The sequence below is a fragment of the Sciurus vulgaris genome, assembly GCF_902686455.1.
Source record: "Sciurus vulgaris genome assembly, chromosome: 7".
In the NCBI taxonomy this organism is placed as follows: Eukaryota; Metazoa; Chordata; class Mammalia; order Rodentia; family Sciuridae; genus Sciurus; species Sciurus vulgaris.
Window position 1 is genome coordinate 31654958 of NC_136467.1, and position 25816 is coordinate 31680773.

Below are 25816 nucleotides of genomic sequence, written 5' to 3' on the forward strand. Positions count from 1 at the left end.
AAAAGGATTCAACCAGAAGGAGAAGTTTATTTAGGGGCTCACGGATTCAGAGGTCTCCTTCCGTAGACAGCAGGTTCCATTCCTCAGGTCTCAGGGTGAGGCAGAACATCATGGTAGAAGAGTGGTGGAGGGAAGCAGCTCACACTGTGATCAGGAAGCAGAAAGACTCCACTGGCCAGATACAAATATACACCTAAAGCCACAATTCCCACCTTCTCCAGCCACATCCCACCACTTCAGTTACCACTCAGTTAATCCCTGTCAGGGAATTAATTCACTGATTGGATTAAGACTCTTGTCACCCAATCATTTCTCCTCTGAACCTTCTTGCATTGTCTCACGTGTGAGCTTTTGAGGGACACCTCACATACAAACTATTACCAACAGGCAGAGAGAAGGCAGTAATGAACTGCTAGTTGAACAAATTATTGTGTTTATTCAATGAACTGAATGAAACTAAGGGTCTATTACTATCACCCCTATTTTACTCTTTAAAAAGTCAAATTTGAAAGCATTTGTGCAAATTTGCACAACTGAAGATCAAGAGACTTTCAGATCTCTCTCATTTAGGCGAGACGGAATTTAAGAAATGCAATCTTTCCCTCTAGTGGGGTTCCAGAATGAGAGATTTTTCTTGAGAACATATGATTTGGATGTATAAAACTCAACAAAGCTTATGAATTCAGAATCTAGGGTGGGGAAAGAACTTGTCTAAAGGAATATATTTCTGACTTGTGAAATGTTTTTGAAAGAATCAAGTTTCTGTTCCTTTTGAGTCATGCAATTCCTCAAATACAGGCTCCCTCAAAGAAAGTTGTAAGTCGTAAATTGGGAGAGTACCAAAGTTGAAGTTATGGTGAGCCTAAATGAAACTCTCTGAAGTTTGGGTTGAAGGACAAAAATAGATAAGGACGTTGGTGTAGAGAAATATGAAAGGTAAGACAGAAACAGTTCTGCACTTTCAATTCTAGCCACAGTAGAATACTAGGTGTGTACCATGGGGAAGCCCAGTACTGAGGGCACAAAGGGAAAATAATTTACTTTTAGAAATCTTTGTTAACGCCTATTTATGCAGCACCAGAAAGCCCAGGGCTTTTCTTTGCTTGATGCAGTAGGTTAGCAAAAGCATTTAAAGTGAAGATGTAAGTAGAACAAATTATGTAAACTGACCAAAGCATGTACAAAGCATATCTCAAACAAGGTTCCCCTGGAGAGAAATGTCTATGCAAAATAAAATAAAATAACCAAAAAAAAAAAAAAAAAAAGTCATGGTATTGATAAACTTCAAATCAGCTAAGGAAATGTGGAGTGGTAGAAAGCCCATGGACCTAGTAGGAGCTGAAGGGAACTTGGAGACTTAGGAGGCACACTGCTGAGCTAAGGAAGTCTTTAGGAATTTAAACGTTAATAAAACAATGAATCAGCTTTTGAAATCCATGATGAGTTTTCCTAAGGAGTAAGAAAGGAAACTATTTATAATATTAGATTAACTTCAAATTTGATAGTACACATTACTTAATATTTTCCTCTCTCACATTTGCAGTTGGGTTCTTTTACCTCTGTTTCTACAAAGCTGAGAAAACAAATATTCTTCCAAGGATGTCAAGCTTCTCATAAAATAAACAGTGACTCAGCTGAGAGGTCAGATTTTCCCAACAATATAATTTGAAAGGCTTTTATTTTGAATATCTGCCCTACCAGCTACAAACTCAGAATGGGATATTTGCCATGTTTGCTTTTTCAACTGTGATTTTATTTAGTTTTCCCTCGATTTAAATGGAAACAAATAGAAAAAACAAACAAGTTAATGTTTTATAAATATATTAGTTCTAAGGCTTAAATCTTTTTTCACTTCTAACAGTCAGTGTGATGTGGGCCATTCTTTCATTCATTCATGAAACTTTATTTCCAACATTTATTGAGCATCTATTATGTGCTAGGTACTGATCTTAGGTACTATGACATTATCAGTTAGAAAAACTTCCACTAGAATGAAAAGAGTAAGTGGTTAGGGGACCCTTTGATTAATAATCTGAGAAGGTCATCCCGAGAGGTAACCTTTAAAATAAAGTCTGGGGGATAATCAAGACAAGGAAAGAGGAAAGAGAATTCAGGCAGAGACAGTAAGTGTAAAGGATAACTCAAAAACACACTTGGTCTGTTCCAGGAATGGAAAGAAATCCTGGAGGCTGTTGTCTTTAGGTGGAGACCAGTGAGTAGGGCTTGGCTGGCTGAGGAGGAGTTTAGGCTTCATTCTAAATGCAGTGGGAAGCTACTAAAGGGTTTTAAGTGGGACAGTGACAGGACCAGATGGACATTTTAAGACATGTCCCAATGAGCATCTGCAGCCACCCAGTTGAGCGGGGAAGCACACAAGCACAGTACTGGACTTATTTTCAGTCATAGCCACTGACCTCAAGTGGCCCTCAGTGCTGCCTGGCCATCACACATGGCCCTCGGTCATTCAGTCTGCCTCTGCCCTGGACAACTGCTCAAAACCACCTTTCTCTGGAAACCTGTGGACCTCCTCACGATCCACCTTCTTCTTAGGTCACTGAGAAAGTGGACATAATCATGAGGGAACTTCCACCACCTTCCACATCAACCCATGAGCCAGTATTTGCACCCACCCTGAGGCTTCTAAGTATCACCTCCATCACTCCGGAGAGGCTAACCCCAGCATGCCCTCCCCTCTCTCCCTTCTCCAGCACATTCTCCAACAGTTCTCCCTGCCCACCCCTGAGTCATCGGTGCTTTCGTCTCTTTTTCATTAGCACGGAAACCTGCTGATTCTTCCCTATCATTTTTTAAAAAGGTCTTCTAGTGCCACTTTTCTTTCCAGCTTTTATCCCCCACCCTGTTTTGTATTTAAGCAAAGTTCTTCTAAAGTTCTGTCATCCATTTGGCTCCAATGAGAATTTTATGGACTCCACTCTCCTGGCTCTTTTTAACACCCTAATGTCCTGTCAGTGTTGGTTCTTCATCTTACGCTATCTTCATGACCACCCCAGCATTGGACTAAGGTAAGTCCATCCTCCTTCCAGAAATATCTGCTTCACTGCATTCAAGGACTCACCTTCTGGTTGAGTCCACACCAGTCCCTGACTCAGCTTCTGCTAGTGCCATCTTCTCTCTCAGAGTGGTGAACCCTGGAGCTTAGTCCTGCAACCACTTATCTTTCGATGATCTCAATGTTATGTACCATTTATATGCCAGTGACTCTAAGTTCACATCTCTAGCTCGGATCCGCTCCTGAATTTGAGGCTTGTCCATTTATCTCTGACTCAAATCACTTTCCAAATGTCTAACAGATAAGCTTAGCATGTCCTAAAGTAAACCCGTGGTTTTCCAAACTTACTCTAGTCAGTTGTCAAAGTTTTCCTTCTAACTTGCTCTGTTCACAAGCCTTGGGGTCTCCCCTGAATCAATAGATCTCGCACCCCATGTTCAATCTACCAGGAATTTGTCTTGGCTCTTACTTAAGAGTTCTCCACTGCTACCACCCTGATCTGAGTTACCATGAACTCCCTTCTGTATTACTGCAGTAGCCAACTACCTGATCCTTTTCCTCCCTTGCCCCCCTCCTATCTGTTCTTTACCTAGCAGCCAGAGTGATCCCTTTAGCCCCCATCTAGCATAAAAGCATCACCTCAGCCTCAAAGCCCTACTTCCCACCACTCCCCGCCTCCTTTACCCTCACAGACACTCTGGTCTTGTAGCTACACCTCAGGCTCACCAGGCATGCTCAAGACTCAGGGGCTTTATACTTGTCTTCTGTCTAGTTTCCTTTGCCCTAGATATCCACCTGTCTCACTGTCCCACTTCCCAATTTTTCTGTTACTTTATTTAAAATCACTATTTTGTTCCCAGTTCTGCACCAACTTTCCTACTTAAGTTTTAACCCACACTAAAGCACTCTTTGACTTATCTCTTCTCATTACATTTAGATTTATTAAAGACAGATTATTTTATATATTTTGTTCACTGTTGTTACCCAGTCCCTGGAACAATCCTTTGGCATTCAGCTGAAGCTCTCTGTTGGATGAACGAATGAACTGGTTACAGGCGTAGGCAATGGAGTAGTCAGCATGACACATCAAGTTTTAGTCTGAGAAAATGGATGCATGATGGGATTAGGGAAGCCTCAAGAGGCCTAGGCTGCAGGGTGCAGGAGATGAGAGTATTTTGGATATACTAATTGGAAATGTTCATTAGATGTGGAGTAGAGATATAGATTAATAAGCAGTTGGATATGCAAGTTTGAAACTCTGGAGACCCTTTAGAGTAAATATGGGAGGCCATTAGCTTGTAAGTGGTATTGAAGTCATAAAACCAGATACCATCCAGTCAGAGAGCAGAGAGAAGGGAATGAGGCCCAAGACCAAGCCCCAGATCATGTCAACGCACACAAATCAAGCAGAGGGAATATCAAAAAGGCCTGGAAAGTAGTGAGGCTGGAGGAAAGCTAAGAATACAGGATCATAGAGGCCAAAAGACTTCTGTTGGAAGTGACAACACCAGGGAGGCCAAGTATAAACAGGGAGCTGATAATGGGCTTGTGAGGCTGTCAGTGGAGGGAGGACTGGTGACCAGAGGATGGAGAAAGAAGTGAAGACATCAGGTAGAGTCCATTCCCTGAAGTTCTGATGTGAAGGGGAGCAGAGGAATGGATGGTCACACCCTGAGCTGTCCTTACCAATCACTGCTACCATTCTCCAACACCCCACTCACTTTTGCACCCTGCCTCTCTGGCTTACTTTCTCAAAAACCTGCACTTTGGCAAATCTTCACTGCCTCCCAGAACTGGAAACTACCAGCCATGTTCTTACTTACTTCCTTTCTTACCCTGCTCAGGTCCCATGGATGGCCACCAGAGTCACTCCCTTTCCGGTCTCTTCCTCTTCCCTTACCCTCCCCCCTCCATCATTCAGGCAAACTTCAGTTCCAATTAAACCAAACCTTAGCTTATTTTATCCCTTATCCCAGGAACTAAATGTGGCTGTAGAAAGCATACAATCATGGTGACCAGTCTTGTTCAAATTTACGGGAACAAATTTCAAGCAGGTCTTTAGGAATGCCCTGCAATCCCCCACAGCTCCCTGGTGTGCTGACTTCCCTATTTTACAAGATGATTACCTCACATCTACATTCTCTCATCAAGCCTCCAGAACTGCCTCCCACTCTCTCTTGGTGACTCTTTTAGTGTGCTGAGAAAATAGAAATAAAGAGACCACCTCATCATCTCTCTTGCCAGGAGATCTACTAATCTACCCTTGTCTGTGCCTGTTCTGCTGTGGTGCAAAGGCCCATGTTTCCACTTGTGCACTGACTCACTGCCATCCATCTCCCCTTCTATGGGATTATTTCCTTTTCATACACAAAGCTGCACCCTTCAAAAAAAAAAAAAAAGTGTCTCCCTAGACTTCAAATTCACAAGTACCAAATGATTTCTCTGCCCACACTTTGTAGTTCTCTGGAATTCTTCACATGGTTCCCTAATATCATTCCAGTTTCTGATCCAATGTTACCTCGTTAGTTTTTTGTACTGGGGATTTCACCCAGGGGCACTTAACCACTGCGCCACAAACCCAGCCATTTTTTAATTTTTATTTGGAGATAGGGTCTCACTAAGCTGTTTAGGGTCTTGTTAAGTTGCTGAGGTTGACTTTGAACTTAAGATCCTCCTGTCTCAACCTCTTAAGCCACTGGGATTAGAAGCACTTACCAACGTGCCCATTCTGAAGTTACCTCTTTCGAGATGCCACCTGTATGATACAATCTCCCACCCGCAACTAAGTCATTCTTTTTCCCTTTTCACTGTTTACTCTTCTCATCAGCACTTTTACTTAAATTATATGCTTACATGCTTTCCCCGGGAAAACCTAAGCATTGAAAACAGGAGTCTTCATCCAACTCCATCCTTACCACTTACCAGGGCACAGCCACTTGATAAAGTTTAAGTTCAGAAAAACATTTGAAAGGGCAGGGAGGTTCAAAGGTGGGCTCCCTCTTTGTAAAATAAAATACAAAAGCATATTTTTATGCTGGTGGGAAGAATCTTGTAGAAAAGAACTTATTAATGCAGGAGTGAGTGGATAACAAAGAAGGCAAAATACACAGATATAAATGCAGGTATAGTGGTGGAATCTGAGAAATGGAAAAAAGTGAGATAGATTTGGGATAAAATCTCCACTAGTTCTTTCTACACCTGGAAGCCTGGACTGCAGAGGGGTGGCTGTGGTCGTGTTCTGAGAACACACTTCACCTTACACCTTACCCTTTGCGTGAAATCGACCGAAGTTCTAGGGTATATACCGAATTTCATGATATAAGAGGCCTCACAATAAAACATTTTTGCATAGCTAAAACATTAAAACTCTAGGGTGATTTAAAAAATAACAGCATGCCTATTTTTTTCAAGTATGGAAACTAAGAGTGACATTTTCATGAGTGCCTTTCTCTTTCAGGAACTATGTGAAAAACAACATTTGTTTTATGAGTCATCACCAAGAAGAATTAATGCCAACACAGCTTCAAAAAAAACCCCAAGAGCAGCTCCTGGAGTGTAAAAAGCTGTGTGGAAGGGGACAACCAAAGCAGCCTTCTCCAGAGACCTAATGGCCTCAAGGCCTTAGGAATGTTGATACAGGATAAGCACACTACCAGTGGCTTAATCTGCCACCCCCAGGTTTTTATTCAGTGTCCTGAGCTATTTTTAAAGGGACACCTGAAATTATAGACACCCTTTAATTCCCTCTTCCCCAAAGGGAATCTCAAAAGGTAGATGAAATACAAGGCCCCAAGCAGTGTTTTTATTTTGAGCAAGGTATCAGGTGAAAGGAAATTCTGGCTGGTTCAATACTTTCTCCTTCACAGAGCAGGATTTGAAAGACTAAATCCTAATAATGAGATCAACCTTTGCCTTAAGCTATGTATGTATGAAGGCCAGTTGCAGCTTTATTATTCAGAAACACAGTGTTCTGGATCTGAGCTTACATTTTCCCCTACTGAGATACTATTTGCACTGGGTCTTGTGTAAAAAAAGAACCAGGACAAACAATGTAGAAAATCTAGTTGCACACGTGTTCTAGATCAGGATAGGCTCCGGCTAGGATTTGTGGTAATTCCTAGTTACAGTACCACAAGTACAAAGATTATGGGAGCTTATCTTATGAATTATGAAGTACAATTTAATGCAAAATATACTACTTTTATGACTTTCATGTTAATACTATAAAATATTAAAAGAAACAATTCTGTAATACTTGAGAAAAATAAGCATTTTCTATGTTTTTATTTTAATGATTACAGAGGACAATATTAAAATCTTGGGACCATATTTATTTAGAAGTAGCTATTAGTAAAATATCAGAAAAGGAATCAGTTCATTAGGTTATTTATCCAAATCTCTAAGCAATTAGGTTTAAGTTATTAGGGCAAGCCTATAGGTTCTCTCCTTGGAAGACTCTCATAGTTTTTAGTAATCCTTCACTTCCTGCAATTTCTCCCACATCTCAGGAATATCTCTACCTCAAGTTATGGCAGAGAGACTATAATTGATGCTGACTTTCCGACACACAGACAAAATAGATGACATTCAGAAATCAGGACAGTTTCCTCACTATGTTCTTTGTGAAGAAATAGAGACGGCCTACCAAACCAGCAAATTGGGTTTTTACCCAACCATCATGGATTGCTCTCCAGTTGAATTTAAGACTAGATAAGGTGAGAATTTAGAATGAAAGCAAATCCATAATAAAGAATCTAGAACCACTTAAGTAGAAATCCATTAGATTACTAATATAAACTATGGAAGACACACAAAAAACTTTTAACACATGAACAACCTAACTTGAAAAATAATTTTTAAAAATGATTAATCAATAGAAAAGAGAATCCTAATTGTCAAAACCCCTTGTTATTTAGCTTGAAATTTTCCTACTGGCCCCTAACAAACTGTTTGTCCCAGTTTGATATAAGGTACATTCTCTTATAAAAAAGTGGAAAAGACTAAGTCTGTATAAAAATAGCAAAACACTAATATTAGAGAGTCAGGAAAATGACTAAAGGTCCTGGTTCTGAGATATATTGTCTAAATTAAAAGTAGGCAGGAAGGAGCTAAAAGGAATGGGTATTGATTCTTTCATATGCAAATTTGTGTGCATTTTTTTGTTGTTTTGGGACAAGAAGGTAAAGTATGTTCTACAGAGGATCAGTTTAACTTATCATGAATTATATGCCAGGATTTTTAAAATCAAGACAGGTTATTTCATGTTATTATTATTTTTTTTCCAAGCATCACAGATTGTTTAAGGTATTTAAAAAAAAAAATTGTATCACAATTCCTTTTAAGTTCAAACACCACATATACTTATAGTTATTTCTTGGTTTTGCCATTCATTGCAAATGGGCAGAAAATAAACCAAGACTGTGTATTACTACTGACTTCAACTTTAGTATCTTAAACATTCTTTTATATTTTCCTTTTATCATCCTGAGTCTGTAACCAGACAATTTTGTCTTCAAACTAATTTTTACCCAATACCTGTCCCCTCCACCCACCAAAGTCTTTTGATTTTCAAAAATAAAAAAGGGGATAATACTTATAATTGTATGTATATATTCACAGCTTTTATTTATATAAAAAATGTACAGTACTTGTGGAAAGCCAGAAGACATCAGACACATTCACTTCTTCCCAGCTTTGTCATGCTTAGTGGATCATCCACAAACACTGCCAGGTGGTGAGCGCACAGTGACCTAAACCCAGACCTGGTCAGGCTAGCTTTCCTCCCAGATCAGATAAAGCATTTCTCTTTCTACTGATATGCAAAGTTTTCAAGTCATCATTTTAAAATCTCAAATTTTAAAAACAGTCTACCTATAATTCCTCAATCTAACTTTATTCTTTGTATTTATGAGTTTAGCTATCCTACTGATCTTGAAATGAAGCAAACACAAATGTTAAAAAAAAAAAAAAAAAAAAAAAAAAAAAAAAAAAAACCAGAATAAAAGTGTAAAACTCACTTGAATCTTTCATACGAAAGAAAGTCTAAAAGTTAGTTTTTGCCCCCTACATTTGAGGGAGTGACAGGGTATGGGAAAGCTCTGGAAGAAGATAAAAATAAACAGAAAATATATTGTTTAGTGCAGTGCTTAAGCTAGGTTTTCAAGATTTTATAATATGATATGGAAAATGTACTTGAACATGAAGGTTCAGATGTTGCAGAATTTTACAGATGTTTCAAGACATTTTGGTAATTCAGGCTTTCCGGAGACTGTTGGAATATTGATTTTACTAAATTCTACTGAAAAGCTAATTTGACTCTACATGGTTGTATTTCTAGGTAAAACCACTGTTGATTATGCTAAACTCCTAAACCTAGGTAGAAGAGTGCAATTGCAGATTGATCCTGCACTACCCTTCGAAGGCTCAGGGTGAGCCAGAAGCCACTGCTTCATAAACACTTACTTATGATACCTTTAAGAGTAGCAATCTCATACACAGAATTGTCACTCTTTAGTTCCATTAAATAAGACACAGTAAAGGGAAAGACATAACTTGCAAAATGGCTTTCAAGTTCAAGTTGAACTATATTATAATTATACTGTGGCACAGAGGCAGCTTGTGGGCACTTCTTGTTAAAACTGCACAATGTTATCAACTTTCTGACAGGACTCTTAATGTAGCCTTGAGCACCAAGAACCTTAATCACTTCCTTACAACTAGAGTCTCTCCAGAATAACAAAGGTACAGATGAGTTACCACCCATCACAGCTTCTTTCTCATATCCATCTAGTGGGAAAGAGGTTTCTCTTTTTAAAACTACAATTTCTTAACTTTTAAAAGTTACTTAACATTTTCTATCATATTAAATTAGCAACAAAAAACATTACCCTTTATAAAGTTCTACCTTGGTTCCCTGGAGTATATACAAGTATTTGTTTCTAATCCCCAAGAAAAAAAAATTCCTATTGTTATTTGGTAACAGAGCATGAAAAGATACTTTACACACACAGTGCATACACACACACACACACACACACACAAAATACACTTCAAAAAGAAGCTAATACACTTTAGCCAAAGCCTAAACTTGCATAGATTTAAAAAAAAAGAATTATGAATACAATTTTTGTTAAAATAGAAAATAGGAATAAATGTTACAGAATGGATATGAAGAGAGATCTTTTCCAAACTTTTATTTGTGCACATTCAATTGAAAAAGATAACTTTTACAGGTTCTTTGGTGCCCATATTCAGCATACAAAAATGTAAAAGACTATTCACAAATAAAACACATTAGCTCAAACTGGAAAAAATAACAATGACAACAATAAAACAATTTAAGGTAGTGCACATTGTGACAGCTCTGCTTATGGGGACATGAGAATTACTGCGAAAATAAATAGAATGTCCTTTTGTAAAAGCAGCAATGTCATGTCTTGTAAACTTCCTTCTTATATTACAGCAAAGTTTGAAATAAAATCCAAAGGGACTGGAGCTTACACTGTAGCCGTGAGTGAATAAAAGAGTCTATTTCCTCAATTACTGTTGGTCCAGTTTTCCTTTTGCTTTGAGTCCAATGTGCAGCAGGTTTTAAAAGGTGCTCAGTTAGAGATTCTAACCAATTAAGTGATGAATTATAAAATTTCTTTCCTGCTTTCAAACACATATGGGTATATTTGTTCCACAGCAGCAGCCACAGCCTTTACATTGGGCCCTGAAACAAACACAACAGAAAAAGGATGAGAAGAGCTGAGAAGCTAGGAAATACTCATTTTTCAGAGTTAAAAATATTCACCTGCTTTAGAATTTCAAGTTCATTGTTTAAAAAACAAAAGCACAGGGGCTGGGGATGTGGCTCAGCGGTAGAGTGCCCGCCTAGCACGCTTGAGGCCCTGGGTTTGATCCTCAGCACCACATTGAAAAATCAAAACGAAACAAAACAAAAAAAGCACATACATCATCATACATATAATCAAAATAAGAACCAAGAGAATAAAAAAAATTTTAACAAGAACCAAGAAAACACAATTTTTTGTGTGCACAATTAAAAGAAATCTGGAATACCAAATGATGCTGTTCATTTTGTTTTACGGTACCAGTATGAAAAGTATATAAAAAAAACTACCCTGTAATGAAGGAGAATAAAAAGCACAAAAGTATGCACAGAAAAGAATAACACACAGGTCTAGATACACACTGTATTTTTGACTTTTGGTTAGACTACAAGTGAGACTCAGAGGAATATGGAAGAACACAGCAAAGTAAAAGAAAGCTGCTATAAAAATATTGGCTTTTTTACACTATATGGTCTAAAATTCCTCACAGATTTACTATTACTTGCTATTTACCTTTATTACTAATTTGGTCCCTGTAACCTCAGAGTTCATTTAAATTAATTAGTGGGGAAGGTAGTGAGGTAATGCTACATATGAATTAATCTGTACAGCTCAGTAACAACGTTTTAAAAATAAAATCTTCTAAAAAGAAACAAACAAAATATATTTTGACAAAATTTTGAATAAAAATGGTTTCACTAAGTATACTGACTTATTTTGAAAAATTCTGAATATTTATAGATCCACTCATTTTAAACTCTGAAGGTTCTGAACATGTCTTATATTAGCCTGCTCCTTCCCGACTCACCTTGACCCCTCCACATAGTATAGTTCCTCATGGAAACCACTCAGAATGTGTTCACTGAATTGTTACCATTTCATAGGCTATTCCAGGTTGTTCATCTATAATGCATGGTAATTAACCAGTTCAATTGTATTCAATTTGTTATTATGTTGTTTAACTGTCCATCAACTCAATAAACAGATTTTTATTATATACTCAGGACTTAACAAAACATTCTGGAGCTTCTTGGAAGTTCAGACTCCAAAGTATGAAAGGGAACAGACTTGTTCCCCACCACCCCATTTTTAGATTGATACAGGGTCCTGGCTTTGAAAGTCCCCAAGAAAGAAGGAAAAACCCACTAATGGGTCAAAACTAAAACTTATCTGTTGAGAGTCTAAGTTTTTATTCTTCTCTAAAAACTGAAGGAATAAAAAGCCATCTTCCAAGACAAAAGAAATTTTCTTCAACTCAATTTTGCTTGACATGACCTACTTGGCTCCCATACAACGCGTCTGCAGAATTCATAATTACAGCACCTTTAAAAATCATTTTGCCTGCTAATGCTGCCCTTTGACATGTTTGCCAGTCTCCTGAAACTACCCCTTCCAAATACTTACAAGAGTCAAAAGATATAACAAATAGGTACCAATTATATTTGGATACTCTAATTATGTAAAACCTCTATGAAGTTCAGAAACTAGGTTTCTCTTGGGTATTTTAAATGTAAGATATCATAAATTAAAAAAAAAAATACTATGAAGATATATTAGAATGTTCTCAATAGCTCCAATCTGAAAAATACTGAAACACCTATGGAGAGTACATTCACACATTGGATTCTATATGAGAATGAATGATCTACAAACAATATGGGTGAATCTAAGATAATTAAGAATGAACTTAGACACAAAATAAGACAGTACATATAAATGCACAAATAGTTCAAAAGCAGGCAAGAAGACTTATCTATAATGTTTAAAGTCAGAAGACTTACTGTCCTTGAAGGATAGAAGTAATGACAGAAAGGGACAAATTAGACATTATTCCTATCTTGGTATACACACCTCTTATATTATTTGGTCTGCAAATTGACAAGTTTGGTTTCAACATCATATATTACCTGTTACTGTGATACTTCCTGTTGAAAAAATCTGTAATGTAGCTCTTAGAGACTTTATCCGATAGCACACAGCAGGATGAAGTTCAGGTTCGTAACTATATTTTAAAAAACGCCATTATTAATATGAATATTTCTAGTTTGACAGGTAATCTCAAATTTTTAAGTTATCTTGATTCTTCAAAGACCTACCTGGCATGAGGTCTATTGTTCTTTGTGAATTCTGGCAAACGGATTTCAAAGGGCATGTTACAAACTGCCAAAACGTTAACAACTTTAAAATCTGTAAATATTACCTTTAGGAGAGAAATAAAACTCAGTGAATTATTTTGGAACAACAACAACAACAACAAAAAAACTGCTCATCATGGCAGTCTTTATTAAACTTTCTACTCTTATACAGAGAACCAAACAGGATGAAAGAGAAACAAACATCCTGAGCATGAATATAGTATTATAAGTTGTATAAATTGTTCACTATTAAAAGCTGTAATTCAACAAAAGCAAAAAGCTCAAAAACTTCATTAAAAAAATTATAAAATCTGAGGTATCTGCATGATTAAAATGGCACATCTGGGGGTCTTCTGAATTGTGTATAATTTAATTTTGTTAATTTAAATGAAATATTTAAAACTAAGAAAGGAACAGGAATAGTAAGAAAACAAATTAAAGCAGAGTACTCCTTCTTAAAGGAGTCGAAATGGAAAAGCTGTCACTTTAAATAGTCAGTTAAGGGAGAGACTGTTCACTGGATTCCCAAGGTCAGATGTTTTTCTTATATTCATTAAGGTAAAAAGACATTTCCTTGAATGTAACTAGAGGTGTATTTTCCTTTTGGAGCTAGAATGATACACTGTTTTTAACTAGCTGGGTATGCTCTCAATGTTTCTAATGATATTCTAAGAAAAGCAGTTCCCAGGCTGAAAATGTTCTCTTCACATTAATAACGTCAGCCACTCCTACCAACATCTTGAATTGTTTCATCTCCTTATCTTTTCCAACATTCCTCCTAAAACCACAATTTTGGATACACTCACTCTCCTCCAACTCAGTACTTGCACAAAACAGTAGAAAGCCAGAAAAGCACCAAGTGGCCTCATCATCACATGGGCTTCACATCTGGGCTTCTACTGCCACTCTCCTCAAGTGCCAACATCCCCCAGCCCCTGCCACCGCTCCCCATCAGTTCACTTCCTTCCATGTCTAAGACTGAAGTCATCAGAAAGAAACTTAACTCCCCATCACTATTTCTACACATGTATCCAAATCCCAGAGTATGGCCCACATCTTCAAGGACTATCTCCCTTTTCTCTTCCACATACTCATCATTTGCAAGTGACCTAGCAGGTTCATAATAAATAATAACTTAACTCAAAGTTAAGTCTGTACAAATATTTGAAAAGGCTGACAGCAGTAGTCACTTTACAGATGTAAAAGCCCGCCAACCAGTGTGTCCATGTCACCAGGGCTTTGCAGGTCTCAGCTCATCATCCTAACCTGGCATTCTTGAGCCGATAAAAATGATTCATTGGTTTATTTGTGAGAGGTGAAAAAACCTGAAGTTGACAATTAACTTGTAAGGGAACAAGTTTCTTTAAAGGAAAGGAGTTTGGGAAAGAGCCAGGATCTTTTCCAAATACCCATATGGCCAAGTTTTGCTACTAAATTTTCATATTGAAGGGCAGTATAAAAAACTCAGAAAAAGGTCAATCATAATAATTCTACTGGTAATCTCTTTAATCTATTAAAATCAAAATTTTTCATTTTACAAAAATAAATTCTTGAATATTTGCAGTTTTGTGTATTTTTTGAAAATGTTACCTGAAAACCTAATTTCTGCAGACTGCGGGCTAAACGTCTGGCACCAAATTTAGCTTCTTCTTCACTATGTTTTAAGGAAAGAAAAAGACCGAGTTACACAGGAAAAAACACTTTACACTGAGGAACATAACCAACTTTACACAGGATTTTGTTTTTAAGTCTATGAAAAGTACCCTATCCATGGGGGGAAAAAGTAAAAAATAAAAAACCTAAGAACCCAAGTAACATTTACCTTGTTGCTCCAGTGCAAATAATTTTTCCTGAGGACCAAATTGTAGCTGTAATTCTAGGTTTTCTAAGCTTCATTAATACTTTCTGGAAAAAAAAATAATGTGATTACCTAATGATCGTTAATTTTCATACATTGCTCTATTCTGTGTAGCCATGTCAATGTCTAAGTATTGCTCCAAGTTTATACAAAGTTAACTTCTCTCCAAATCACCCAAAATGGAATCTAGTTCAATATTGAAGACAGAACACAATTAATCCCACTAAATGTATGTTTAATTAATTAAAAAACAAGGCCTATATAAATTTCTCACTATGTACTTGGTAGCAACAAACTATAAGAACATAAACATTTTAACTCTTTCTACTGTGTCACATCAATGAAACTTGCACATGCCAAATCTGTTTGCCCACCAGGAGCTTTGGAGCAGCTGTTACTTTCATCTGGAGTATTCTTCTCTCAATATTCTCACTTCATTCTGATCTCTCATCATATATCACTTCCAAACTATCTCTGATCAATCTATGGAAACACTCATCCCTTCACTGTTCTCTAATTCATAGCCCTGGCTTTATTCTGCTTCATTACCCATTACTACATAATATTGCACTCTAGAGTTGAGATGCCTATTACATACTCAAGTTCCACATGGAAATCTTCAGTACAGGAAAAATGTTGGAGCTGGAAATATGATTTGAGATTCCTTACATGTGAAAGGCATTTAAAGGTATGGGCTAAAACAAAATTACCTACAGAGTCAGAATAAATAGGTCAAGGATTAAGATCTAAGATAACATGTGAATTTAAATTTTCATTGCAACTTTTCATTCATGGAAATATTTATTACATGCCATATGTATAAGAAAGAAAGAAATGTTTACTGGATAAAATAACATAAATGAATTGGGAAGGTTCCTTAAAAACTTTTGTTAACATTTTGAGTTCTTTGTCATAGGCAATTTTATTAAACTAGAATATTACTAAATTTGGAGAGACTTAAAATTCTCAAAGATCAAGGTAACAATGAATTAAAATATCTTATAAAATTTCATACACAACCAAGAAACAATGGATTGAGTTTATACTGCATTTAAATATCTCTTATCACTAGCTTGCCCATTAACTCAGACTTTTCAGTCAACCTTCCTAGAAAAAAATTCTCCTCTTCATGTTGTGCTAAAATACTAGGGCAGTGTTTGGCATTTTCCTTTCTAAACTTTTTAGAAGACAAATTTATTCCTTTTTTTTAAGGAAAAAAATCATATCACTGATGAACTAGAAAATCTTTAATTGTAGTTTATAGACCATTTGAACTGAATTGAATTCATTCTAATTTGGTTTCTAGTACTAAGAACTAACGATAATTTACTTAGCTACACCAGCACAAAGTTTTTAGAGCTTCAAGAGAGCCTTCAGATACAGTCTTAATTTTCATAATATATATGTAAGATTAATTTATCTTATCAACCTTTGGTTTACGAAAATCAAATATCCATTGTCACTTATATTGTTAATCTCAAAACCCTTAAGTTTTTCTTACTACTTATTAATACTAATGGCTTTTATTTTAAATATTACAAGTTGAACAAAAACTATATAATGCCCAGGACCCTATTATTTTTAGCAACTTGTTATGAAAGAAAATTATCTATCTTGGCCAAGTAAAGAACAGTATGACAGTTAACATCTTATGAAAAGTATATATTAGGACACCATTCAAATATAATTAAATTTAAGTACATTTGAAAAATAAAGGTCCCTTTCTTCAGTTCAAAGACATTGAGAAATCTGCCTGTTAAACAAGCTGTAAGATCACTTAAGGAAACACATCTTCCTCCCTGTATACATCTCATCCACACATGCCCACTCCCCCAGTCCTAGACTGGATTCTGGGATTGAAATGCAGGAGAATCACAGTGATTATTTGCCACCTTGGCAGTAAAGTCTTCTGAAATTTATGGCCCTTTTGTAGATTAAAAGGAGTTACATGAATACATAGACAAAGATATGTACACATCTATACAGGTATAGATGTATACATTTACCAAAAATCCTGATTAAAATATATACAGGAATCATGATTTCTCATTTTATAAGTAAAAGGTGCTTTGCACATAAATTACAAACCAGAAAGATTTTCAATGTAGTGATGGGTGACTGGTAACCAATCTTTAGAATTATTTTTGAGGATAATTTTTAGCAGTTCAAATAATGCTTTCTTAAAGACTGCTACTTTTCTGAGTGGAACATATGTCAGCAGAGTCAGATAAACGTCTAATAAAAACATATATCGGATTATTTTTTAAAAATTGAGAGAATAACACATCTAACCAATCAATTCTTTGCTAGGTAATTTTCCAAAATCTGCTACCTCCATGAGAGGAGGGGCCATTGTCTTCAGGGCTCAACGCCCTCTGGGGTACAACTAGCATACAGTAAGGTATTCATAAGCTATCTGTAGTGCTGGGCGCAATGGCACATGCTTATAATCCCAGCAGCTCAGGACACTGAGGCAGGATGGTAGCAAGTTCAAAGCCAGATTTAGATAAAGTGAGGCCCTAAGCAACTCAGTGAGACCCCATCTCTAAATAAAATACAAAATAGGGCTGGGGATGAGGCTCAGTGGTTAAGTGCCCCTAAGTTCAATCTGCAGTACAAAAACAAACAGACAAACAACCTCATAAACTATCTGTAGTATCATTCACAGAAGTATAAAATTAGGTTATGATACTATATATACAAAATTCAGATACTTACCCCAACATCACGCTTATAAATTACATTTGCTCCCTCCAAAGCAATCTTCCTTAAGTTCAAATGGCATCTTGTTCTAAAAACACAGACTACATTTGTAATTAGAATGTCCAATGCAACATCACTATCTGCATCCATTGGGGTAGTTTAAAACTTAGCTTCTGGCTTCGAAGATCACATCCTGAGAAACAAAACAAAATAAGCCATTAAACTCCAATGTTTTATTCATTTATTTTTCACAAATAGCCCTAGAATAAAAATGTAAGAAATAAATGTATTTTTCAAATGTTACTAAAATCATATCATGTCCCACTAAAAATGTCATTTGTTTAAAAAAATTAGCATGCCATTTAATGTACTTCAAAAACTAAACCAAACTTTCATTCCTTAAATTAATAAGTAAACTTTGCATGCCAATAATTTGCCAGACTTATATCCTGGTACTTGCGTTTATAACCACTATGTTCCAGATGTACCACAATTCTGGCAAGTCCCAAAACGTTCCAGGTTCAAGGACTGGACATTATAGTCCCAATGTCTAAACATGAGTAGTGGTATTACTACTTCATACAACTTGGTGGGTCTACATATTCACCTATCTTTGACTCTATTTCAGGCAGTGTAACTGACTTATTTAAAGCATAAATATTATTAATAACATCTAATAGATTTTCTCCTTTACTAGCCATTCATTAATTCTTCACTCAATGAATACTTCCTGTATGATGAGGACACTGGAAGGAAAAAAATGAATAAGGCGAATTCTTTTATCCTTAAGGAGCTCATGTACTTGTGTATAAGGGAAGCTCTAACAAATAGTTATGCAATACCAATATTTGTTTTCCAAGACTCCTATGATAACAGCATTTATACAAATAAATAAGCAAGCCCTAATTCTTGCAAAGCACATGATCTATAACCAGCTAAAAGATGCTCTTTGGGTTTCAGCATTTAAAAAAATAAAACAATGGCTATTTGCATTTCCTAACTCTTGCCTTCCACACACACAAATCAGTAAACAGTAATAATATACCATGATTATCTTTATGATTCCTTGTAGACAAATTATGAAAAGCTAATATTTTATAGAAGGATTCAAATTACTATATGACTAAAACAATGAACATGCCAAGAGCCCAAACAGAAAATTTCCTTTTTTTGCCTTTTAGTTTATAATAAAACAAAGAAGACAGACCAAGACTTTTTACATCTCTATAAAACCATACTTAATTTTGTATATCAACTGTACCCCAACTTCACTAGATTTGCTAACTCTACCATTCTCATATCCGTTTATTCTGCATGTAATTTTGTTTTTGTTCCTTATGTGTGTCTGAGCTACCCCAAGTCATTTCTATGTATAAGAGGTGGGGAGGGGTGGCAGGAGACGGTTGTGCCTTAGTGGTCTCGTGTGCAACATGGAATAGTGCCTACCGGAATGGTGTGAGCATTGTACAAAAACTGAATGAGAGGGCTGGGGTGTCGCACAGTGGTAGAATGCTTGCCCAAAACCATGAGGCCCTGGGTTTGATCCCCAGTACTGAAAAAAAAAATTTTTTTAATAATAACGTATGAAAAGTAGGAAACACATCTGGGAAATAACAAGACAGCAAATGACAGTGGCTGTTGATGAAAGTTCAGATCAACAGGCAGATCAGAGGTTTCTTCACATCACTTCACATAATTATACTATAGCCAATTTATTAAGCCATCTGATCACCAGTAGGCTTTTTCCTACAAAGACTATGAAATAACTGTGAGGCAGAGGCTCCAAGGTGCTTATTCTAACATCACTTCTACCCTTCCTTCATAATGACCAGAACCCAGATGTCTAGCTGGGTACACTGTGACAGAAATAAAATACTTGAGAACTTAGGCTCCCTGGCAACAGACACAGTCAAGTGGCCACAAGACTAGGTTCTGGTTCATGATATATAAAATGAAATGGTTACTGTTTCCTGGGATGTCTGCTTAGAACCACAAGCTGAGCCATCAAGGACTCCTTTGCGTTTCTGTCCTTTATTCTTACTGCCCTAGAATTTGGACATGAGAGCTAAAGCTAAATGAGACAATGAGATGAAACAGAAGAAGGCTGGTCCTAATGCTGTGGCTCTTATTATTTCTGTACTTCCTAACTCTAGATCTCATATGTGTGAGAGAAAAATCAATTGCCCTCATTTTGAATTTTTGTTATACGTAGCCCAATCTAATCCTAACTGCTACAGGGTGCGGGAGGAGAAGCTACGAAAACCAAATACTTAAGGAGAAACTTTGAACGAAGAATAAATGAAGAAGCCGACTCTTTCTCGACAGACTTAAAAAAATATATCAAACAGGTTAAAATGAACTGAATCAAATTTATTACTTGGAGTTTTAAAATTACTGAATTGCCTGAGGGGAATAATACAAGGACATGTGTAGGATAAAAAGGCCAGGAAAGAAGAGATAAAATATCTGTGAATGCAAAGAAGTCTTGAAATTTATCAAGATTGACAATGGTTTCTACATGCCAGCAACTTAAATTCTAAAAATTAGGTCATGGGAATAGTTCATTCTAAATTATAAAGTGGTTATATTTTAGATGAGTAAACTGGCAAACAGGTTCAGACTGTACTATGGCTTTAATAAGAAGTTTCTATAATCAAAGAAACAGGAAAAGCAGTACTTAAAAAAGAAAGAGGCTGTCATCATAAGAGCACAGTACTGGATATTAACAAAGATTCACTTCTTAAACATACAGCCTTTTAAAAGAGGATAACTAGAATGGCAATTCAGTGAAACAGACAAATTTCAATTTCTACAAAGCATCTGAGGGCCTACTATATCTCTTCCAGTTTTAAGTGTAAATAATACATCAGGGGGTTAAAAATGTCTACATGAATATTTGTAGTTCAAAATGCTTAGGTTGCTCCTGAAAATATATACATATAATTTTGCTTAAATTAAAACAACAAAACAGCTATAGGAAGATTAATTCCTACTTGGAAGAAATATTCCAAATTGCTTCTATTATAGTACCTATGATTTGGCATCTAGATTATCCATTTTTCTATACAAATTCTAAGCTTCTCGAGGTCAAATACCATGTCTGGAATGTCTATAAATGTCCATGGCTCAACACTGCATCTGGCAAAGAGTAAATGTTCAATTATTATTTGGAAACGAATGCTATAAAATCCAATATTTCAACACCACATCTATATTAAATTTCTCATATACCTAGAATTCTGTTTATTCTAGGAATGGAAAAAAAAAAAAAAAAAAAAACTTGTTAGCAAGGCTGAAAACATTACTTCCAAACCTCGTATTTTCATATGAATGTGAAAGAACCTTCTTCTTCCTTATAAGCCCTTTAACACAATATCCATGAAAATGTGTATAGTTTTTTACTAGTTTGTATAGCTCCAAAAGGAACATTCAATCAACTCTACAGAAAATGAGGTATTTGGAGATGACTTTTGAACTCACAAAACTATTAAGCCTGCTAACTTTAGTATTACTGCAGGAAATATTCTAGTATCACTTATTTGCTTTTTTGTTCCCCTAAATCTTGCTAAAAGGCTTTACTACTTTCTTCAAAGAACAAAACTATAGGCATTTGATCCTGTTTAATTCTCTGCCTAACTTCTTATGCTGGAAAGCAAACTGAATTCTTACTACTTTATTTTATTTTTCTCTTTTCTTGCATGAATATTTAAGGGTATTACAACCCAGTGCTTTAAGTATTACTAAAGTTGGATATACAGTGTTTTCATTGATCCCTTGCTTCTGATTATATCTAAATTCTATTATTATTTTTCTTGGATTAAGTTAATTTTTAGAAGTTTTGTGTGCACATGTATGTGAGCACACACACACACACACATTAAACTTATGAGTAATTGAGGAGGTGCTGACAAAAGAATAAGATACCATTTATTCATACTAGTAAACAGCAAATCGTGCTGACAAGGTGTGAGTAAGCCAAAATTCTCTTACAATTTGGAAAAAAGAAATTTTTCTACTTGAGTATTCAAATAATTTAAAATGTCCATATACATATGTGGAACTGCAGTCAAGCTTTGTAATAAACATACATCTTGAGAAATAACTGAACTGAGCAATTTATACACGATTATACACAGAAATTTTGCTAATAATATAGACAACCTACAAGTCAATTTAAAAGGAACTGGTTAAATAAAGTATAAATCTCATATAATATACTGCTAAACATAGTTCATAAAGAATAAAACTGTATGGGCTTAGACAGATCCATAATGTTTGTTAGAGTAAAAAAATATTACCTAAGTCTAATGAATTCATTTTCGTTTGTGTATCTAGGTATGAATTTCTATACTTGTATCTGCCAAAATGTTAACAATTATTCGACTCAGAATTGTCACATCAGTGTCTATTATTATTATTCAACTTTTTTTTAGAATCTGATAAAAAAACAAAACAACAACAAGTATGTTAGGTTTACCATAAGGAAAAATAAAGTTATTTCCATTTATATATAACCATCAACAGGACTGGGGAGATAGCTCAGTTGGTAGAGTGCTTGCGTTGCAAGCACAAGTCCCTGGGTTCGATCCCTAGCACCGCAAAAAAAAAAAAAAAAAAAAAAAAAAAAAAAAAATCAACAATTTGCTCACTGCCATGGTCTAATATTAAGACATGGTTTGATCAAACATTTTTTCCTGATTCTTGAATAAATGCCCAGTATGAATTGGATTTGTTAAATGTTTCCTTCTAGCAAAAAGTCCAGTTCAAAACTCCAGCTAGCCTACCTTCAGGAAATGTTGTATTCCTAGATTTTTATGAAAATGCATTACAGAAATTTTAACAGCTTATTCCTTGCTCAATGGCTTTATGGACAAGAATATATTATCTGTATTTTAGATTCTCTGACTTTTGAGTGGTATTACAAAACTTTACTCCAGCAACTACCACAAACAGGACGTTCAACTATCACCTGGAAAACACTGCCATCTCCTGGTTCATAAGATCAATTTCATCAAAGACTACCACATTTAAAACTCCACCCGGGTTAAGATTTAAACTTTGAAAAGTCAAAATAAACAGTATCATAAAAACAAAGCAAAAATAACGTTAAAATCTAATTGAAAACCAAAACATTAAAACTAAAACTGATTCTAAAAAAGTAGAATCTCACTATTTGATGTGTATTCAAGTTGCACTGAGGATATTGAGGGACAGGCCTCAAAGGTTTAATCACAAAATTACCATCTGAAATTGGAGAAATGGCAGATCAACTGGCAAATGCAGCATGAACACACATGATCACTATTCTAAAAGTATGATATGCCATCCAAACTAATTTCAGATTCTCTATAAATTTCCCGAAATAACACAGCATATCAGAAAAGGGACAGTCCCTCAACTGTCAAGTAACAATGATGACCAAGATAGGGAAAAAAAAGAACGCTTTGTCTTTTAGAGCGTGTTCTTTCACATCTGCTTGACTGTACAGTATAAACCCTACAAAAGGCAGCTCTTACCTAGAGTTTACATTTAACTGTGCAACAATGCATCAGTTACTTAACCTCTAAGTCTTCATTTACTCTTCTGTAAATTGGTGATACAATCATCTACATCTCCAGGTTACTTTAAATATGATTATCAATTTCAAGTACACAGCATAGCACCAAATGTGCATTAAATAGTAGCTACTACTGCTTGATGGATCCACAGTTGAATACTGAAACTAAACAATATTGTTTAATGAACTGATGCCAGAGCAACAGATGAGAAACAAAACAAAATAAAATAGATCACAAAAGGTTTGGCAGGGGTCAGCACACTACAGCCAATGGGCCAGTGTCTGTTTTGTTAAAGTTTATTGGAACACAGCCATGCGCATGTGTTCTATACAGACTATGTGGCACAGCTGAGCGGTTCTGACAACAATCAAATCACCCACAAGCCTAAAATGTTTACTGTGGCCGTTTAAGAAAAAGTTTGCAGCTAGTCCACAGCAGATGGATTCTCAACTAATTCTACCAGATCTTTAAAGAACAACTAATACCAATACTCCTCAAATTACTCTAGGAAACTGAAAGGAATGGAACACTTTCAAATTCCTTCTATGAAGCCAGTGGCACCCTCACATCAAAACCAGATATGGAAACATCAAAGAAAGAAAGCAATAAACCAATATTCCTGATAAATGAAGATGCAAAAATCCTTAATAAAATACTAGCAAATCATGCTAAACAACATTAAGAAGACTGTGCATCATGACTAACTTGGTTTTATTTCAGGGCTGCAAAGATGGTTTAAGATATGCAAATCAATAAATATAATTGACCACATAAATAGGATAAAAATCACATATTTATTTCAATAGATGCTGAAAAAGACTTTGATAAAATTCAGCACACATTTATAATAAAAACACTGAAGAAATTAGAACAGGAGGAACTCAACATGATAAAGCCTCTATATGAAAAACCCAAAACCAACATCATAGTAAATAGAAAATAGCTAAAAGCATTTCCTTTAAAATCTGGAACAAGACAAGAATGTCCACTCTTACCACTTCTCGTTCTTGAAACCACAGCCACAGCAATCAGGTAAGAGAATAAAATTAAAGGGATACAAATAGAAAAAGAAATAGGTAAATTATCTCTATTTGCTGATGACATGATTCTATATATAGAAGACCTGAAAGACTCCACCAAAGACTGCCAGAGTTCATAAAGTAGCAGGTTATAAACTCAACATACAAAAATCAATAGCTTTCTTACACAGCAACAATGAATCTGCTAAGAAATCAAGAAAACAATTCCAGTCATAATAGTCTCAAAACAAAAGAAAACCAAAAATAAACCCTAGAAATAAATCTAACCAACAGGCAAAAGCCCTCTACAATGAAAACTTCAGAACACTGATGAGTGAAACGGAAGAAGATATAAAAGACCTCCCATGTTCATGGATATTGAATATTGTTAAAATTCAATTCAGAATATTGTTAAAAAGGCCATATTACCATCAATCCCCATCAAAATACCAATGGCATTCTTCACAGAACTAGAAAAAAAGTCCTAAAATTCATTAAGAATGAAAGACCCTAAACAGTCAAAACAATTCTAAGTAAAAAAAGCAATTCTGGAGACATCACAATACCTGACTTCAAATAATACTAAAGAGCTTTAGTGACAAATAAACTAAACAGACATTTCTTAAAAGAAGAAATACAAATGACCAACAAGTATATGAAAAAAATGTTCAACATTTTTAGCAATCAGGAAAATGCAAATCAAAACTACACTTGAGATTTCATTTCACTCCAGTTAGAATGGCAACCATCAAGAATACGAACGATAGTAAAAGAGGATGGGGAAAACAGCACTTTTACACTATTGGTCGACGGTAAATCAGTACAATCACTATGGAAATCAGTATGGAGACTCTTCAAAAGACTAAGAATGGAAGCACCATATGACTTAATTATACCCCTCCTTGGTGTTTGTCTTATAGAATTAAGGTCATCATACTATAATGATACATGATGTCCATGTTTATAGCAGCACAGGAAATAGCTCAGGTTCCTGATCTGGATAAAGAAAATGTGGTATATATACACAATGGAGTTTTATTCAGTCATAAAGAAAGAAGTTATGTCATTTGCAAGAAAATGGATGGAACCTGAGAACATTAAGTTAAATGAGCCAAACTCAAAAATTCAAGGGTTGTATGTTGTCTCTCATATGTGAAAGCTAGAGAGGAAAAAGGAAAAGGTGGGAGAAATCTCATGAAAATCAAGAGCAGAGGAAAGGGACTTGGAACAGGAAGGAGGAGATTAGAAAAGAGAAATACCAGGGAATGATATTGGCCAAATTATATTGTTACATTGTATGCATGTACAAATATGCAACAATAAATCCCACCATTATTTAAAAGTATAATGCACCAACCCCTAAATCTTGGGCAAACCACCATGTTCAGTCAATCTTAATCCAGTCTATACTCAAAGAGAGGGAATTATACAAGGATATTAATACCCAAAGGTGAGGATCACTGGGGGCCATCTTGGAGGCTGCCTACCACAGTCATCTTTTTAAGATTTAGTTCTCTTCATTTCTGAAAAGCAAGGCCTTTGTGGGTCATATATCACAACGTATGCCTCAGTTTTTTTTTTTAATGATATCATGAATCATGTTGAAGTGAACTGAATAACTATATAAACCAACTTAAAAAAAAGCATAATACCATGTACGGCCAGAGGAATGAGAAATTATACTCCCATTAGTGTACA

General features: G+C 35.7%; 2 protein-coding genes across 3 annotated transcripts in view; one reads left to right on the top strand and one right to left on the bottom strand.

The window, feature by feature from the left end:
• SLC2A12 (solute carrier family 2 member 12) overlaps positions 1 to 6747 on the top strand; it is a 59084-nt gene extending 52337 nt beyond the window's left edge. Inside the window, exon 5 of the mRNA XM_079147112.1 lies at positions 6468 to 6747. Within this exon, the coding sequence (XP_079003238.1) occupies positions 6468 to 6618 (151 nt within the window). The 3' untranslated portion in view covers positions 6619 to 6747. The remainder of the gene's footprint in view (positions 1 to 6467) is intronic.
• A 3441-nt stretch (positions 6748 to 10188) lies between these two features.
• LOC306665530 (TATA box-binding protein-like 1) overlaps positions 10189 to 25816 on the bottom strand; it is a 31287-nt gene continuing 15659 nt past the window's right edge. The window contains exons 2-7 of one of the 2 annotated variants that reach the window (XM_079147118.1): positions 17557 to 17629; positions 14803 to 14885; positions 14571 to 14634; positions 12942 to 13045; positions 12753 to 12847; positions 10189 to 10724 (exon numbers count right to left, since the gene is read on the bottom strand). In XM_079147118.1, coding sequence (XP_079003244.1) covers positions 10645 to 10724; positions 12753 to 12847; positions 12942 to 13045; positions 14571 to 14634; positions 14803 to 14885; positions 17557 to 17629 — 499 coding nt within the window. In that variant the 3' untranslated portion in view covers positions 10189 to 10644. Of the gene's footprint in view, positions 10725 to 12752; positions 12848 to 12941; positions 13046 to 14570; positions 14635 to 14802; positions 14886 to 17556; positions 17735 to 25816 lie in introns of both variants that reach the window. The other variant, XM_079147119.1, reaches the window with a different exon arrangement.